General features: G+C 36.6%; 1 protein-coding gene across 1 annotated transcript in view; it reads right to left on the reverse strand.

The window, feature by feature from the left end:
* Positions 1-2177: 2177 nt before the first annotated feature.
* LOC126278123 (partitioning defective protein 6) overlaps positions 2178-19176 on the reverse strand; it is a 132690-nt gene continuing 115691 nt past the window's right edge. The window contains exons 3-6 of the mRNA XM_049978008.1: positions 15886-16013; positions 14335-14601; positions 11259-11564; positions 2178-5547 (exon numbers count right to left, since the gene is read on the reverse strand). Coding sequence (XP_049833965.1) covers positions 11274-11564; positions 14335-14601; positions 15886-16013 — 686 coding nt within the window. The 3' untranslated portion in view covers positions 2178-5547; positions 11259-11273. The remainder of the gene's footprint in view (positions 5548-11258; positions 11565-14334; positions 14602-15885; positions 16014-19176) is intronic.

The following is a 19176-nucleotide window of genomic DNA, read 5'->3' on the forward strand; positions in this document are numbered from 1 at the left end:
TTTTAAATAATTTTCTTGAAAGGAAAACACCCAACTGCACTTTATTTTCCCTTTGCCTCCTTGTATCAGATATTGGCTTTCTTCTTGTTCCATTCACCTATGGAGCTCAGGAAGAATTACTGTTTAAATGCATCTGTGATTCTGTAATTAGTCTCATCTTGTCTCCACAATTTCTATGAGAACAATACATAGAGGGTTGTAGTATATTCATCATGCCATCATTTAAAGCCTGTTCTTGAACCTTAGCACGTAGGCTTTCTCGAGACAGTTTACATCTACGTACCAGAGTCTGCCTGAGCAGTATTCTAGAATGGGTTGCAGTAGTTATTTGTAAGGAATCTCATTTGCAGACTGATTGCATTTTCTCTGTATTCTACTGATAAACTAAATTCTAGCACTTTCTTTACCCCTACTGAACCTATGTGATCATTCCTTTCACATTCTTACAAAGTGTTACATTGAGGTATTTGTATGAGTTGGCCAATTCAGACAGTGCCTTGTGAAATGCTTATGTGATTTGACCAAATAAAAATAAAATAAAAGCAACCAAATTACATTCTGCACCATTGATTCTCACAGGATCTCCTGGAGTCTGGGGTAGACTTTTTACTAATTTCAGACTTCTCACTTATTTCTAGTTGTTGTGATGGCAGTTTTGGCTTTGGTTTGTAAGCTTGGTGGATGTTAACTTTTATAGAGCACTGCTTAAATAAGACTACCCCATGTTTATTTTGTCACTAAGTTATAGCCCTTAATGTGCTACAGAAAGTTCTGTAGTTCAGCTACGCAATATTGTGTGAAACCAGGAAGTTGAGGACCATTTTTGATTCAGTCCTTAGCTTTTACAACTTGGCTGAACTGAGCCATATTACTAACATGAAGAGATTTCCTTTGGATATAGTAATGAAATATGCTTACCTTCAAGACACGACTAACCTACCATCAAGAAATATTGACTGGATAACTATTTTTTGGGGCCAGCATGTTTGCACATTGAACTAATCAGCTATATAAAAAAAATGGCAAATATGGAATCTTGCCTCTTCTTCAATAAATTTCTGCCGATTCCTCCCATGTCGATGCTGCTGGAATTCTTATTGATTTCACCAGGCGAGTTGTAAATCACCCAAATTTCGTGTCAAAACTTCTGAATTAAGTTACATTCCAATGCAGTCAAATAAACTGGAGATTATTGAGACATTAATGCAACTTTAAGTCTTGACTGCTTGGTTTCAAGCTGTAATTACATAGTAACTTATTGTTTGAAACTAGTGCATTTTTTCAGTTATTTGACCTATTGGTTCCCAATAATTCATTGTTTCTGCCTGGTGGAATTCTCTCTGAAACCGTTCATTTAAAAATACTTTAAGTGTATGATTATTAGTATCACTGAATTTCAAGTCATACCACATGAAGTAAGGACTCTTTGCTCCTCTACCTACAACATGCTGCTTTGTCTCTTCCTATGAAGTGAAACAAATAACACTCTGATAATTAAATCCAAATTTTCTTTTCTTTTTTTCCCCTTTAGTAAGATTTAATCATTTATCTCTGCACATCATTAGATTATACAGTTTATCATCTTAGCTTAGCCATATTATGCAAATGCCAGACTTCATGTGAATATTACAAAGAGTGAGAAGGCAGATATTATTTCCATAGTTACCCAAAGAATGTATGGATTAAAGCACAATGTTTAACTATCTGATACCACAATTTCTTCTCTGTGGACTAAGCAAAGGCAGTAGTAGGGAAGACAAGGAATGAGGGTTGTCTATACGAACTACTAGAAATGTGATTACAGAAAACTGTTCCTTTTACCAGTTATCAACAGTGTTGTTGCAAAATAGGTAGAACTGTCTTACAAACATCCAACATGTAATTCTCATTTAGTGCCAGTTATTTCATCCTGTGAAAATTGAGTCTACACAGAGCTATTCACAATGAAGCTGGTTTTTCTGGTTCAAAAAGTGTGTAACAAATTGTGCTCAATGTCCATAACTAGTATGACCTCATATTTATTTTCCACTCGTCATTTACATAAAAGTATGCCCATCCCAATTCATAAATGCATTTTGAACTTCAAAACTGCAATTACAACTCCAAAATTAATCTCTCTCAATATGGAAAGTAAAATAGCATCTATATTTGATTCATTAAATAAATAAACATGTCCATAGAGTACAGAAATTCATGTAAATTTTATTGACAAGTAAAAATGTACATTTCTGTATCTTCATTTTGATTTGGAATAGCAAAGGCATATACATTGTAAATAGACACATTCAACAGTTCATAGATGAACTTATAAATTTTACACTTTTTAATGTTGGTTGGTTGCTTCTTTACACACACATGCACACACGCGCACACACACATATACAAGAACATCAGTACACAAATGCCAGCTGCCTTTTAAATGTTATATTCCAAAATAATAAAAACATTACATTCACCACAGTTATTGACTACTTTTGGAATGTCATAAAAAATACTTAAGTACATCTGTATTGTTTGTTGTGAAGGAACAACTCTGCAAAACAAACAATTAATCTGAAGCTCTCAGATAAATGTTGCTGAATCACTGAGGTGACAGCATTTTCAATGAACAACACATGCAAACATAAGTAAGAATTATTGTACCATCAAATTTGGAGTGCTTCAGATTGACAATGCTAAAAAATCGCCTTTTATTTTTTGTTTGGATTTTCCTTTCTGCACTAAAAAGAAAGAAATAGCTCCCCAAACTGCATGTTTCTCCATTAACAGCCACTGTTATCACACTGGTCACACTTTCATTCTGCAAGCTGGCAGAGTAGGTCTTCGACATGCTAACAAACGCTACTCAGTATTCTGCCACCAATTTATTTTGAATGGTGCATCAGTTCATCGTAACTGTACTTAAATATAGTCTATAACTTTCATAGGAGACAACAGTTTGATGAGACTGATTATTTCAAACAAATTAGTAATAAAACAAATGTTTCAGATGAAGCTTCTCTACTGATCGTCATAGTTTATTGATACATTAAGAAAATTTTGCTAGAAGATTTAAGGCAATGGGTAACAGTGACATTCAGTACAATTACTGACAACAGAGAAGCTACCACCTGCTTTTGTTTTATGTAATGGATGTGCACCTTTCTCATATAAATGTGTAATATTATTAAATGTATTGAACTGCCACAGTGTCAGATGGTTAGACAAACACCAGGCCGCTTTTCATCTCTCATAGTTTCCTTAATACTGCAATAAAAATGCCTACAACAAAAGATAATACCTGCAATTCTTTCAAGCCTGAATCTGTATACATAATAACTTAACACATTATGTAATTATTTTTGAGATAGCAACAAATTCTTCTGAAATTATGGATGCAAAGCCTGCCATTTTCTGTAACCACAGTAAATATTGTTGCTGTAAAACAAGATGTGATAATGTCTTCAAAAACACACAGAATATCTATAAGAACCAGTGATATAAACCATTGCTGTTTTAGCTGTTGTACAAATGAAAATGTGTGACTTACCAGGGATAACATTGGAATGGCACATGTACAATCTTCGTGCCCTTAGTGAACCTTATATGTGCAGCCAAATACAACCACAGAACAGTGTCAAGTACCTCCAAAACTACATCAACTCACATTACAGATGAGGCAGTTTCTTTAAGACTGATGGAACATACAGTATTGCAGCTCCTAGCAGGACTAGATGTGATGTAAAAACACCATGTAAAAGGAAAGATCAAAATGTCTGTACAAACAATCAGAATTGAGGAAGACAACATCACACTTCTAAAAATTCTGCCGCAGCATCCTCCAGGCTTATTTCAAAGGTACAGTGTTTCACAACAAAGAAGAAAGGCAGGGAAACTTACTACACAGCATTTGCTTTTCCATTTATTCTGTATTGTTCCAGTAAATTTAATCTTTAAATGCACACTAGAGTTCCATTGTTGTTTGAGCTTAGGGAACAGCAGTTGTTCAGATGTATATTCACTATTATCACACAATACACATTTATCTAAAGCATCAGAATATTTCATGATGATAGTACAGTAAAGCCAAATATAAGTAGTGCCACCTTTAAGTCTGCATGTAGTACATACACTATTTAAAATCGATGGGACGGATGACTATTGGTAATTCTGGATGGATACAGATCAGTCAGTGTGCATTTTGCACTGTAGGCCTCTAGTAAGGCAGTAACCCGCAGTGGGTTGATGTATTAACTTGTGATTCAATTTGCAAGTACAAGAACAACAAATTTCTTAATGGTTAGTTCAGATTCGCTTTGCCAGTTTAATAATTTATATCATTGTAGCAAATAATACTAACTGTTTGCTTATGATGAAGTGGTTTTGATAACATTACATTCTAAAGCCAATATTAACCTCTATATTTGTATATTTCAGTAATTTGGTTAGAATAAAACCTCTTTAGATTAAAAAATAACAGTTCTTACTGAACTTTGCACAAGAACTCAACAATTAATGCACACACACTGAAACAAACTGCTGTACTTACAATGAGTGAACTGTTAAGTTCATAAATAACATCATCTGTTTAAATTTATCATATTTAAAGACACTACATATTGCAACAATAATACTCTGAAATATTAACATACTGCTTGCAATAGACTACTACATACAAAAATATTATAGATATACTTTAGAAATGTTTCATTTTTTAACAAGTAAATGATCTTCTATGAGAAAATAACATCTTACACACACAAGTTCATTAAAAGTCTTTTTATAAAATCTATTTTAATTTCATAGGATGGAATTATTCAATAGACACACCAGTCAGGTGCCTGGAAGGATAATATTGACACTAAATACCTTTTCAAAAAGACTATTATGTCAGATAATCTCAGCAATTATGGAATTAGAAATGCCAGCATCAAAAATGAATCCATGTCTCTCATTTGCCCTAATCAATCAATCAGAGGCTGCCAGCAATATTTCAAACTTCTTATGTTTCTTTCTTAAGCAACAGGAAATTGCCAAAGAAATATTTTATGAACCATTTATATCTTCCTAGGTATGATGAAGGTCAGAGATTTTAAAAAAAGAAAAAAATCGCTAGCTTAACGACAACCAGGAAGATGCTGAGTGTTGTGGTGGTGTTATTGTTGCTGAGATGTTCCAACTTCACAGAAGGGAACAGGACACAAATGAAGTATTTAGAAACAATACCTGCAGGATATTTGATAGTGACTGCCAGTCATGTACATAACCATCATGAGTACTTACTTTTGTTTTACTTAATAAGATACACAAAAATAAAATACGCAATAGATATCTAAAAATACTAGATAAAACGGAATGCAAGGCGATAAATAAAGGACAGCAGTAAAAAAGTTGTGCCCAAAGCCATATTTGGCTGTGGGTCAGCTATGTACACGCTGAGAGCAAACCTTGTTTCTGGTATGCTTGTAAAGGCTGGTGACATGTTCATTTCAATTCACATCGAGCACTTATACATTGCACAGCCATCAGAAGCAGTCAGTCACCTGCAGTCACCTTTCTGGCAATCACCTACAAAGATAAAAATACAACTGCTATACACTAACAAATATTATATAGATTATTATTATTATTTCTTTCTTATTTCAGATGTTATGTCTGGTCTAAAGTAGAAAGTGACTTCCTTTTAACTGTACAGTATATGTTATATCGCATTTAAGAACTTCCAGGTAATTGAACATGTATCAATAATTATGGATTTCTGTAGTTGTATATATAAGTTTGGATGTAGCTGTATTGCATTGATGTACTGGTGGATATTGTGTGGTATAATGTCAACTTTATCCTGATGCCACATATCCTTGACTTCCTCAGCCAGTTGGATGTATTTTTCAATTTTTTCTCCTGTTTTCTTTTGTATATTTGTTGTATTGGGTATGGATATTTCAATTAGTTGTGTTAATTTCTTCTTTTTATTGGTGAGTATGATGTCAGGTTTGTTATGTGGTGTTGTTTTATCTGTTATAATGGTTCTGTTCCAGTATAATTTCTATTCATCATTCTCCAGTACATTTTGTGGTGCATACTTGTTTGTGGGAACATGTTGTTTTATAAGTTTATGTTGTAAGGCAAGCTGTTGATGTATTATTTTTGCTACATTGTCATGTCTTCTGGGGTATTCTGTATTTGCTAGTATTGTACATCCACTTGTGATGTGATCTACTGTTTCTATTTGTTGTTGGCAAAGTCTGCATTTATCTGTTGTGGTATTGGGATCTTTAATAATATGCTTGTTGTAATATTTGGTGTTTATTGTTTGATCCTGTATTGCAATCATGAATCCTTCCGTCTCACTGTATATATTGCCTTTTCTTAGCCATGTGTTAGATGCGTCTTGATCGATGTGTGGCTGTGTTAGATGATACGGGTGCTTGCCATGTAGTGTTTTTGTTTTCCAATTTACTTTCTTCGTATCTGTTGATGTTGTGTGATCTAAAGGGTTGTAGAAGTGGTTATGAAATTGCAGTGGTGTAGCCAATGTATTTATATGAGTGATTGCTTTGTGTATTTTGCTAGTTTCTGCTCGTTCTAGAAAGAATTTTCTTAAATTGTCTACCTGTCCATAATGTAGGTTTTTTATGTCGATAAACCCCCTTCCACCTTCCTTTCTGCTTAATGTGAATCTTTCTGTTGCTGAATGTATGTAATGTATTCTATATTTGTGGCATTCTGATCGTGTAAGTGTATTGAGTGCTTCTAGGTCTGTGTTACTCCATTTCACTACTCCAAATGAGTAGGTCAATATTGGTATAGCATAAGTATTTATAGCTTTTGTTTTGTTTCTTGCTGTCAATTCTGTTTTCAGTATTTTTGTTAGTCTTTGTCTATATTTTTCTTTTAGTTCTTCTTTAATATTTGTATTATCTATTCCTATTTTTGTCTGTATCCTAGATATTTATAGGCATCAGTTCTTTCCATCGCTTCTATGCAGTCGCTGTGGTTATCCAATATGTAATCTTCTTGTTTAGTGTGTTTTCCCTTGACTATGCTATTTTTCTTACATTTGTCTGTTCCAAAAGCCATATTTATATCATTGCTGAATACTTCTGTTATCTTTAGTAATTGGTTGAGTTGTTGATTTGTTGCTGCCAGTAGTTTTAGATCATCCATGTATAGCAAATGTGTGATTTTGTGTGGGTATGTTCCAGTAATATTGTATCCATAATTTGTATTATTTAGCATGTTGGATAGTGGGTTCAGAGCAAGGCAAAACCAGAAAGGACTTAATGAGTCTCCTTGGTATATTGCACGCTTAATCTGTATTGGCTGTGATGTGATATTATTTGAATTTGTTTGGATATTAAGTGTGGTTTTCCAATTTTTCATTACTATGTTTAAGAACTGTATCAATTTAGGATCTACTTTGTATATTTCCAATATTTGTAGTAACCATGAGTGGGTACACTATCAAAAGCTTTTCGGTAATCAATGTATGCGTAGTGTAGCGACCTTTGTTTAGTTTTAGCTTGATATGTTACCTCTGCATCTATTATCAGTTGCTCTTTACATCCTCGTGCTCCTTTGCAACAGCCTTTTTGTTCTTCATTTATAATTTTGTTCTGTGTTGTATGTGTCATTAATTTCTGTGTAATGACTGAAGTTAATATTTTGTATATTGTTGGTAGGCATGTTATGGGAGGGTATTTAGCTAGGTTTGCTGTGTGTGCGCTTGATCTTTAGGTTTCATAAAAGTTATTCCATGTGTAAGTGTATCAGGGAATGTGTATGAGTCTGCAATGTAACTGTTAAATCATTTAGTTAGATGTGAATGTGTTGAGGTGAACTTCTTTAGCCAATATTATTATTATTATTATTATAACAACAACAACAACAACTGTGTGTGCGCCCGTGCATGCGTGCACAAGCGTGCACGTATGAGTGGGCGCACGCATGGACGACATTATGTCTTTATTTTAACTAACACGGTAGTAAGGTAACAGCAATCTGTTCTTTATGTCCAATTAGTAAAAAAAAAAAAAAAAAAAAAAAAAAAAAAAAAAAAAAAAAGATCGCAAAATCATTTATTAAAATGTCATGCTTCAGGACATTTAAACAGCCATATTCAGATTATGAGTATAATTTGGCTGGAGAGGGCAGCTTTGTAAACAGCTGTGTGGGGTTACAACATTAATGGTAACAGCTATGACCACACATAATTGTTCACCATGCAGCCAGCTCCAGTCAAGTAGTGCTCATAATCTAAAGATGGCCCTTTAAACATGCCAAAATCAGTCATTTTAATAAATGATTCTGTGATCCTTTATGTTTTTTCTAATTGAAAATTATGTTAATAATATACTGTCTCAGTGATCACTGGAAAAATAGCAATCAAAATGAAAGAAGACATAACTGTTGGTGGGGTTACAATGAGTGCACTGCAGACTTTCAAACAACACACCATTAGGTACAATAATGATGCAAGTGCCTACAATATTTGGTGATAGCTGATGCTTGTTAATGACAAGTCAAAGCAAGTATTCCTTGTGACTGTGGCAGGTCTTAAATGAGCCTTACACGCCACTGTGTTTCTCAGTATTGGAATGACACAAATGCAACACTGACTTTGGTATAGGGAAAATATGCACTCCTGGAATGTAACTAAATGAGGAACTATATCTTTGAGAAAACAGACTTTGCCTATTGTGCTGGTGGTTGTTGATAGTCTATAATCAAGTACAAAATATATTATTGTAAAAAGTACCCTAAAAACTTGGTATTCACATTTGGTTTAGAAGAAGCCAGTAGAAATGTTGAAAAATTACACTAGAAGTCCAATTTTTAAACCCATATTGACTTTGGCTCTATGGAACACAGCAATGATCAGCACCAATTTTCAAAAAGCAGCAAATATTTTTCTATAATTCTAAATTTTCTTGCCCGAAAAGATGACATCATGCCACTCCTGTGTACAGTGTTGCCACTGGGTGCAGCTCTGTCTATGCACATCAAGGGAAACCCCAACGTGGCCACTGCACTGACAGTCTATGGTGCTCCATACATCACACTGTCTATGTCAATACAATCCTGGCTCAAGGTATGTGATGTGGCTGTATATTGTGCACAGCTGAAAGTCCAAATAATCGCCTGGGCAAACAGCACAGACCCACTGTGATCTGTGTGACACTGAGTATGGCCCCTCTGCACCCACCAATATCATATCTGCATTTAGGTATGGGTCACGAAACAAGCAGCAATATTATTAAACAATAAACTACAGTTCTGATAGTCTGAGATCCTGCCACTGACATTGTCCGTCCTCTTTTGGAGTACTGCAGCACAGTGTGGGATCCTTACCAGATAGGGTTGATGGAGTACACCGAGAAAGCACGAGGAAGAGCAGCACATTTTGTATCATCAAGATGTAGATGAATTCAGACACATGCTGGTAGTACGTAGGCTTTCACATCTAGCCCCTGATTCAGGTAAAACTTACTGTCTGAGAAGCCCTGGTCAATGCAGTCATGATTAAAAGTAATTGATGTCATTCTATCAGCACAAAGTCAACAACAATATTTTACCTAACTTCAGACATTCTTCACTACTAAAATTATTATGGTGTTTATGAATTTCTATTGCTTCTCTATAGACGCATGCACGATAATGCGATATCCTTGCTAAAACATTCGTCTCAGTGAATTTTATTTTGTGGTTACCATCTCAAAAATATGTGTTCTTCTATAGGTTATTTTTCAGTATGTCCTACACAATAGTTCCTTTTGTGTTCAACTATGAACGTGTTGATGCTTCTTTTTATGGTTCCAATATATATACTTGTCTGCAACTGCACAGGGTTTTATACATCCCATGTGTTGCAAGGGGGGGAGAGGTGCTGTGCAACTTTTTCAGTTCTTAAATATTCATTAGTCTTCTTGGTGGGTTCAAAATCATTGTCTCCAGATTTGACCAAAAACATTCCTGATGCCATCCATAATTTTATTAATGGAAGGGAGAAAAATTGTTTCCAGATGACAACCACTGTCGCTCAGTTCTTCCAACTTCTTTTCTTTGATGGAGTGCTCAATCAATCTCATTACTAGCATATCCATTTCTCTTGAAAGCTGATGCTAAGTAATTTAATTCATCCTGCAAATCCATTGGCTCACAAAATTTTGTTGCCTGTTTTAATGACACTTTTCTTTGTCTAGGACGATGGTTTGATTCCTTGTGGAGATATTGTGTGTGCGCGCGTGTGTGTGTGTGTGTCGTATCTGTATACCTTGTGGCCCAGAATCCCACCACACATTTAATTACACATACATTCAGAAAAATTAAGTAGATGATTGCTCTCTTTCTCAATCAGAAACTGTATCTTTGGGTTAATACCACTGGGATGTACCAAGAAGATGTTCAGCCCTTCTTCACTGTTAAGTCCATACTACAAAGATATGATCCACATAGCAGTGCCACTTACCTGGTCTTTTACTGGTCACCTTTAGCGCCCAATGTTCAAAGAACTCCATAAATAAATTGGCAGCAGCTGGATGGAACTGCACTCAAGCATTATTCTCTTCAGTATCAGGTTTCTGCTATCTGATTAAAACTGAGCACACTGTCTTTGTTTCCAAATGAATCCTGTCAGGTTTCTTACTTATTACAATATGCTCAGGTTGTACCACAAAATTTCATGGGTAACACTGACACTGGGTGAAGAGTTGTCACATGAACACTATATCTACATTTGTAGGATTTGTTCAATGCATCATTTATTTTGATGATAAAATAATCATTTTAATTTCCTCAATTGCAACTTGTAAAGGGAAATTGTATCTTTCTCTGACTTCAGGGTGATTGGTGATAACGCCGTCACATCACTGAATTGACAGGCTGTCACAGATGCATAATAATTTCAGTGCTACAATAATGCAGTAGGATGCTCCTTGGATTCAGAAAACCCTGTCATAATCAAGATCGATATTTCTATACTGTACTGTAAATCACCAATATCAGCATTTGTGTGTCTGAACAAGGTCTACTGCACAACTTCAACTGCTCCTAACATCTGTTATTTGTTTTTTGAAGTAGAAGAATTCCATTTACAACCAGACCCAAAAAAATTGCTCAAATAAGGGCAAAGACTTATATCCCTAAATTTATTCTGGTAACACAATAATACCTTTTTGTGATTTTGCTCAGCAGTGTCACAGATGCAAAACTATTACACACATTCCTATCAAAAGGATAAAGTGAGTAATTGCTTAGTCTAAAATTGAACATATTCTTACCTTACAGGCAGAAAGTCAAAGGTGAAGAACACCATCATCTGGACGTAATCCCTGAGAATGTGTTTGGTGATGGGTTCCATCTATATCATCGCCTTCTAGTGACATGCCACCCGTCATATCCACAATCTCATCCTGGTCATATCGATCATCATCTGACCCAGTTGTAGCTGTTGACTGTTGGCTGCCTGATGATAACTGAGAATTTCTCGAAAAAGAACCACGCCGAGGAGCTGCCACTGTACGCTGATTTGCAGGTTTTACTGTGATTATCAGATTTGAGCTGTTCGCTACCATCATATCTGTGACCTGAAAGACAAGCATTACAGTTCTGTTACACAAACCTTTAACAGCACTAATGAGACTAAGTTACATGCAGTAAGACATAACACCTTCATGGGGACAAGAAAGGGGGAGAATAAAAAATATATACAGCACAAATAAAACAGCAGGCTAGGGAAGAACACTGAGATGATTTGACATAGGAGTTGTATACTATCTGTTTACTAGGGTTGTCCAAGAACTGAAGGCCATTTGTTATTTGCGCCAGTATGGATGAAATTTTTCACTAGTTGGCAACACTAGCTTGTAGTGCGGGCTTCCCTATCCACAACAGGTGATCATGTGGCTTGGTAGTTTATTCAGTCTGGCTGTGGCCGCTGTTAGAGATGGGCAGTCTGCTGCCATCTCGCACAAAATGTCAGATGCATGTAGTTATTTGCTTTCTTAATGCGGAGAAGCTCCATCTAGTAGAAACTCATCATTCTCTGGCTGCCATTTGTGGTACTATGATTAAACTGTGTAATGTTAGCAAGCAGTGTACTGAGTTCTCGAGCAGTAGAACCAGTGTGCGCGATACAGATGAAAGGGGAAGAAGGTCTTCAATTGATGATATGTTGTTTGAGAAAAATGAGGCTAAACTTCATTAACACTACCGTCTGATAGTCCAGTACCTCACAATTTTGATTCCAGAAGTCAGAAAATCAATGATCCAAACCTTTTAAATAAAAAAACTGGGATACATGGAGGTGTGCACTTGTTGGTTGCTGAAAATGGTTCATAAGGAAAATCATATGGAGACTGCTCAGAAATTTTTGGACAGTTTTGAAAGGGAAGGAGACAAATTTTTGAACTCAATCATTACACGTGATGAAACAGTCCAGAAAACTCTTCTCAGCCAATGAGGAGGCCCAGGTAGAGCTGTCAAGTTGATTGCAGACCAAGGTAGGAGATCTTTTGACAAAGGGGTCAAGAACCTCATTTCTGAGCTCAAGAAGTGCATTGAACTTGCTAGGGATTACACAGAAAAAGAGAGTAGCCATGTATGAATAATGTGAGGTACAAATCTTGCACAAGTAAAATTATCTTGATTTTTAAAAAGAAAACAGTTTTTAATTTGTTGACAACCCTTATAGTTGAAGAATGTATGCTGGAGGAAATAATTCAGATTACTTCCCCACTTTCATATACCATTTTAACAATGGTTCCAGGATACTTTCCTTAGAGATAAGGTATCAAAGCAAAATTCAATTGAGAATATTAATAAAGTATGAGGCACAGCTGCTGACCAGTACTTACCTGTATATGGCAAAATGTTTAGTACTGCCGATAGACATATATAAAAGTAACGACGACACTATCCTAGCTTTTCAGAACGTCAGTTCCTTCCTCGAGCAGGAGAAATGGATAGGTTGGATAATGTGAAAAAGGAGGACTGATCATGCAGTCTCCAGAATATTAATAAAGTATGAGGCACAGCTGCTGACCAGTACTTACCTGTATATGGCAAAATGTTTAGTACTGCCGATAGACATATATAAAAGTAAAGACGACACTATCCTAGCTTTTCAGAACGTCAGTTCCTTCCTCGAGCAGGAGAAATGGATAGGTTGGATAATGTGAAAAAGGAGGACTGATCATGCAGTCTCCAGAATGAGAGGGACCTACTGAACAATCTGAAAGCTAGGATGGTGTCATCACTTATTTTTATACTAGCTGTTACCCGCAGCTGCGCTCACATTGGTAGTTTTGTTGTGATGACTGATAGTCATTAAGTAAGCTACTGTATGTGCAATAACATCAGCTGTTCTCACCTGTCTGCCCGTTTGGGTAAGTGTAGCTTAAGATATGTGCCCCACTCTCCCCCCTCAGTGCACAATGCATCAGTGTGTGCAGAGTTACTGCCAAGCAGTATGTACAGAAGAGCAAGGGCAGAAGTGCTCATCCAACATCATGCTACTGAAGTAGTTAAATGTTATACAACATGTTCAGTATGCGAAAAACAGTGTCCAGGGATGGATTAAACACACTGAAGATTGTATAAGCATTGTATTCATTACTTTGAATCCTATCACGTAGCATGTGTCAACCAATAAAAGCATTTTCACAAATATGATAAACATAAAACGTTAAAGAGTAAATAGTTTCCTGAAAGAGTAATTCATATAAGAACCTTCAATCAATAAGGATATTGAACTACACTTTCTTGTAGTGCTCTTCCCCAGGGTTGAAGCTACGTCCTTACCAAATACAATCAAAATCTGTTCCGCAGATTAATCATGAAAACATGACAGAGCTATTTTACCATTTATGACATTAGTATGGACAAAACTTGCAAATTTTTTTTTTCCTTGGTTCAATTTTTGATGAAATAAAATGCATACGGTGCCACAAACTATGCTCTAGTTACCTATGAAAACCCAATGAAAATTATCTAGTAGTTTTGGACACATGAGTGTAGACAAGCAGACATGACAGTTTTACAGATTTATTGTCAGCACAGATGTGGCTATCAACAGAACAAAACACTAATGCCTGCATGAATGTACTAGCCAAACGTTTTATGTCACATTTTTGCACAGGTAAAATAGCTTTTTCTCAAATAATAAATAATCACATGGACAAAATAAGGTACTGGACACAAACTGTGCTGTAATGAAACTAGTCTTTGCCATGACTCAACAGAGAGTAGCACATGAAAACAAAGCACAGACGAAGAGGCAAAACTGTTATAATTCATGGCTTTAGAAAGGATTAACACTGAAGAAACTTAATGATCAGAAAATTTAAGTACACACACCTGGTCTAAAGTCTTCCCATTGACTTCAATACCATTGACCTCAAGCACCTCATCATTGACAGCAAGAAGTCCTGTACTCTCAGCAAGGCCACCTGGTACAAGGCGTGAAATGAATATTCCAGGTACTTTCTCAAGCCCTTGGGGAGTTACTCGCACAGATGTGCCGTCACGAATGTAAAAACCAAGTGGCTTATCAGAGCCATGCTTCAGCAGCCGGACTCTGCGATATGTTGCTGGGACTACATCCACATCAATGATTGCAGACACCTGTAACATATTTCGTCACCATTTTCAAAAAAACATTAAAACATAGACATGAGACTCTGACATATATTGTCTAAATCTTGTGTTACTGTAATGCTGTGTTATTTTGGCAAGACATTACGTATTTTCATGATTCAGTTCTTCAGTGCCTAATTGCACTAAATACAAAGGTTATAGATTCGCTGAAATTTTTTTTATTTCCAGTACCCTTAACCATAAACTTATCTATACACAAAATAAATTCGTCATCTCAGATAACTATTATCTGTAATTAAAAGCTGAACATATACATAAATCTTGGAATTTTACAGAAGGTGTGTATAGCACAAATTATACACGCAGGTTATATAACAAAAATGTATGATCAGTAGCAAAAAAACTGAAACTGAACTTAGAGTTATAGCATTTTATATAGCTTTCAAATTCAGTATTGAGAGAGACATGCATCACTAATAGTCAAATATTATATACCTAGCAAAAGGTAAAAAGTAAAGTCTTTGATAAATGCCCATGACTGGACTATTGTCCTGTCTGCAGGTAGAGTCCATCCTTCCTATTTTCCATGGCACTAGGATGGGGAGGGGTGGCATGTCCCTCGCCCCAGCCATCTTTTACCCCAGGAAAAACACCCATGTACTCATTTGGTAGGGGGCTGAGTGAACCAGCAACTGTTCTGGACAGATGGAGCAAGAAAAATTCTAAATTCTCACCCCTGCCTAGGTTAAAATCTAGGACCTCCACGAGTGGAGTCTAGAGCTCTACCCATTACACAGTCACTTTTGTATCGAGTATTAAAATATAATACATGTTGAATATGTAGTACAAGTGTTATAATGTGACTATGACTCTAAATTTTGTTTTTGACACAAGTAAATGCTTAGTAGTTATATCATGAATGGTAACTGACAATCAAGATTTATTCATTACATTATACTGCATGTTATCATTTAACAAGCTGGAAAACCATAATAAATAGACTAGTGCTGGAAGATTCAAAACATAAAGAAAAAAAGCTTGATCTTCAGTGCCTGGAAAACTATTAAGACTTCTTGATCAAAAGTTAGGGGGAAAAAAACAGGAAAAAGGGTATGTACAAACAGTGAAGGGAAGGGATAGTTACTTCAAAGATTCTGAGATACATTACAAGCAGAAAAGGAATATGAAGTGAATCTCCAAAAGTAGCTTTTAATAAGTACACATTCTAAAATCTCCCAAATATTGTTAACTTTGATTTCTAATAATTTATTTATCTATTTTTAATTAGAAATCTCTGCAACTGTTACACACCTGCCTGAAATCATGTGGATTAGAGATGGCAAGATGAGTCTTGGGTTTGCTGGGAGTACCAAGAATGGTGGAAATCAGGTTTCTTGGTTTGTATGTCCCATAACCATTTAATTCTTCCAGACTTTCTCCTGTAACAGTTCAAAGATTGTACAAGAAATGTTAAACATGTAACAGTCCTCCCCAATTTTTCTTTTTCTGTTTCTACTACTATGCTTATTACTGACATCATCTGCATCAGAGAGCGTAAATTTAACCGAAAACAATTACAACATTTTATGGCTGTACAATTGATGAATTTCTATATTCAATTTCTATAGAAATGGACTACTGGGTATTTGACACAGAACACATGATAACATGTACAAATTTATTCAAAGAAAACAAAATGCAGCAATAACACACAAAACTTTGAAAGTCGAAGCATTTATTCACCTCCAAACTATGAAAACAAACCTGCATGTCTAGCAAAGCTGGAAGGGCACCAAAAAAACTGAAACCCTTTTTCAGTGGGGAAAATGATAACCATTTTGGACTCTTAGTCAACAGTGATAACATGGGAAAGGTAAAAGTGTTCTTGAAACATGTGGATAGAGACTTTATCTACAAAAGACCACAATTAATATGCAGTTAAATGTTAGTGATCCAGGGCAATGCGTCTGATCATATACATGGGTTAAGCAGCAAGTTTACAAGAATTTTTATTCAATATTGTTGTCTAACCCACACTACTTCGCATGGGCCTTTTTTTATTGCTTCCTAACCCATAAAAAACAGTTTATTTGATAGTGGAGGGAAGTGCCAGTGGGGGCAGGTAGTGGTGGTGGTGGTGGTGGTGGTGGTGAGGGGGGGGGACAGGGTTTAACACTTTCAGGACAACATATAGCAAGTTCATATCGTCTTAGGCTGTAATAGCTACGCAGATATTAAGAGATGTTGCACAGGTTACCAAGTGCGGAGAACTGCATCAACCCAATCTTAGGACCAGTGCAAAATTTTACCAGTGTGCTACAGTGTGGTGGCCTATAGCCTTTCACTTGCAAGGGTAGTAAGCTTAACTAACATGAATATATTAATTTTACATGTATACACTGAACTGTTTAAACAATTTAAATTTTATAATTACTGTTTAACATTGCAAAGAAAAGGGTGAGTGGGCAGAAAAAAATAAACAACAAATAGTAATACTGTGATTTGAACCCGAGTCGACAAATTGTCAGTCCAGCACGTAACCAGTAAGCTGTGCGACTTAAGTGTAGCACTGCTTGAAAATCCCTCGTACTCTATGCTTAGAGAACTTAAAAAGCTGTTGGCACATTTATGCGTCCTGCGTCCTGTTCAACCGACCCTCTCACTGCCGCAGACAAATTATTTCCATACCTTGGCGAATAAAAGAAATTCGAGTATTTATCATAAAATACACTTGCCTCTTTGTGTGCTATCATTTGCAAAATACCTTGCTTCGATACCCAGAATCATTTATAAAATATGACAATTTCTGCGGCCACAGGATTCCCAATGCAGGGACAGATATGTGCACATCATGCGCGACCATTTGATGGCTATAACAACCAGTATCTTGATAACGAAATGAGATATTGTTCTGCTCTTTTAAATAAATTTTCAATGTTTTATCTACATTTCACACTCATAAATATTTGGGCTAAAATCAACCAGCCGCAAAGTTTACACTAAGCATTTTTACCTCTGCAAACTTTTTAATTTCTGTGCAATGCTTTATTTCATTTGATGTACCATAGTACAGTGTCATTTATCGAGCAAAGATGTCCGACAGTAAGATATACAAAAATCCAATCTCTCCACTTAATAGTATTCTTAAAATCAAATGATAAGTACTTCATAGAGCAACGTCATCTCTCAGCACAGGTAGTGGATTTAGGCGAGCAGTACAGGCACAACAAAGCAGCTCTCAGCACAGAATGTAGAGGGTACGTCTGTAGCAGTAAAAGGGTTAAGATTTGGAATTAATATTCTATCAATGAGAGGAATTAAAATGTTGGTACCGTATACACTAAACCACTCAGGCACAGGACTGGTATGACAATGGTTATTCTAAAATCCCTCTTACTTTACACCTTCACAATACTTTACTTGCAGTGATCAAAGAAAAACACATGCTTGGTACTGTTTTGTTTTAGGGCACAAAAAACAATTAAGGCCATATGCGCCCATGTCAGAATCATAGAACACAAAGACGAATAAAGAGTTCAAAACGACTACACGTTACGCCCTATCAACAGACGGAAAGTCAGCTAAAAACAGGGACATTGAGAAACCTCCATAAAATACACGATAGACACAACGGAGGTCCTGAACTAAAGATTAAATGTTCTATGCCACACTGCTAACATGGACAAAAAGTGAAACACGGTCGACAGCCCCAGCCCGTGCATCGTTTGCTAAAACAGCTGATAACTCACACGGCAAACATAAATGAGAACATAATTGTTTAAAAGAAGGGCATTCCGTCAAGAAATGGCAAACCATCAAATGTTGGGGGCAATGAGCACAAAGTGGTGAGGGATCACCACTTAACAAATGGCGATGGCAAAAAAGACAGTGCGCAATACACAACGTAGCTACAATGATCTCCTCGCAGCGAGAGTGCCGAGAGGAGGTCGTCCAAGGTGCTGGGAGAGGTTTAACTCCTCCAAGCCTTTTCCCATAAAGGGACGACCAGTGGGGACACAAAAGTGATACCACTTGCTGACAGCTGGCAACACAGAGATCATCGGAGGGAATGGAAGAACAAGCGGGCCAAAATACAAGGACTGCAGCCTGGCATTATCGTCAGTGTCCTCGTTTCATGTCAGACCGACATAACCAGGGACCCACAGACCCATCACAGTGGCTCCATCAAGAGTGAGCAGGTGAAAGCTTTCCTGAACACATTGCACTCAAGGATGGAAGGTGTACAGGACACAGAGGCTTTGAAGGGCATTGAGAGAGTCGGAGCAGATGACGCAATTGAAAAACCTGTGTCGCCGAATATACTATGTGGCCTGATACAGGGCAAAGGGCTCTGCTGTAAATAGCGAGCAGTGTTCTGGAAGCCGATACTGAAAGTCGTCGGTGCCAATAATGAAGGCACATCCGACACCACGGTCAATCCAGGAGCCATCAGTGTACACAGGTACTATCACGAAGTTCTGTGCAACGGTCGAGAAACTTACGGTGATAGAGTGAGGCTGGAGTAATGTTCTTAGGAAACAAAAAAAATCCAAGGTGTACATGGGATGCCGCACGAAGCAAAGATGGTGAAGGATTCACATC

Source organism: Schistocerca gregaria, chromosome 6 (genome assembly GCF_023897955.1).
Source record: "Schistocerca gregaria isolate iqSchGreg1 chromosome 6, iqSchGreg1.2, whole genome shotgun sequence".
NCBI classification, from domain to species: domain Eukaryota; kingdom Metazoa; phylum Arthropoda; class Insecta; order Orthoptera; family Acrididae; genus Schistocerca; species Schistocerca gregaria.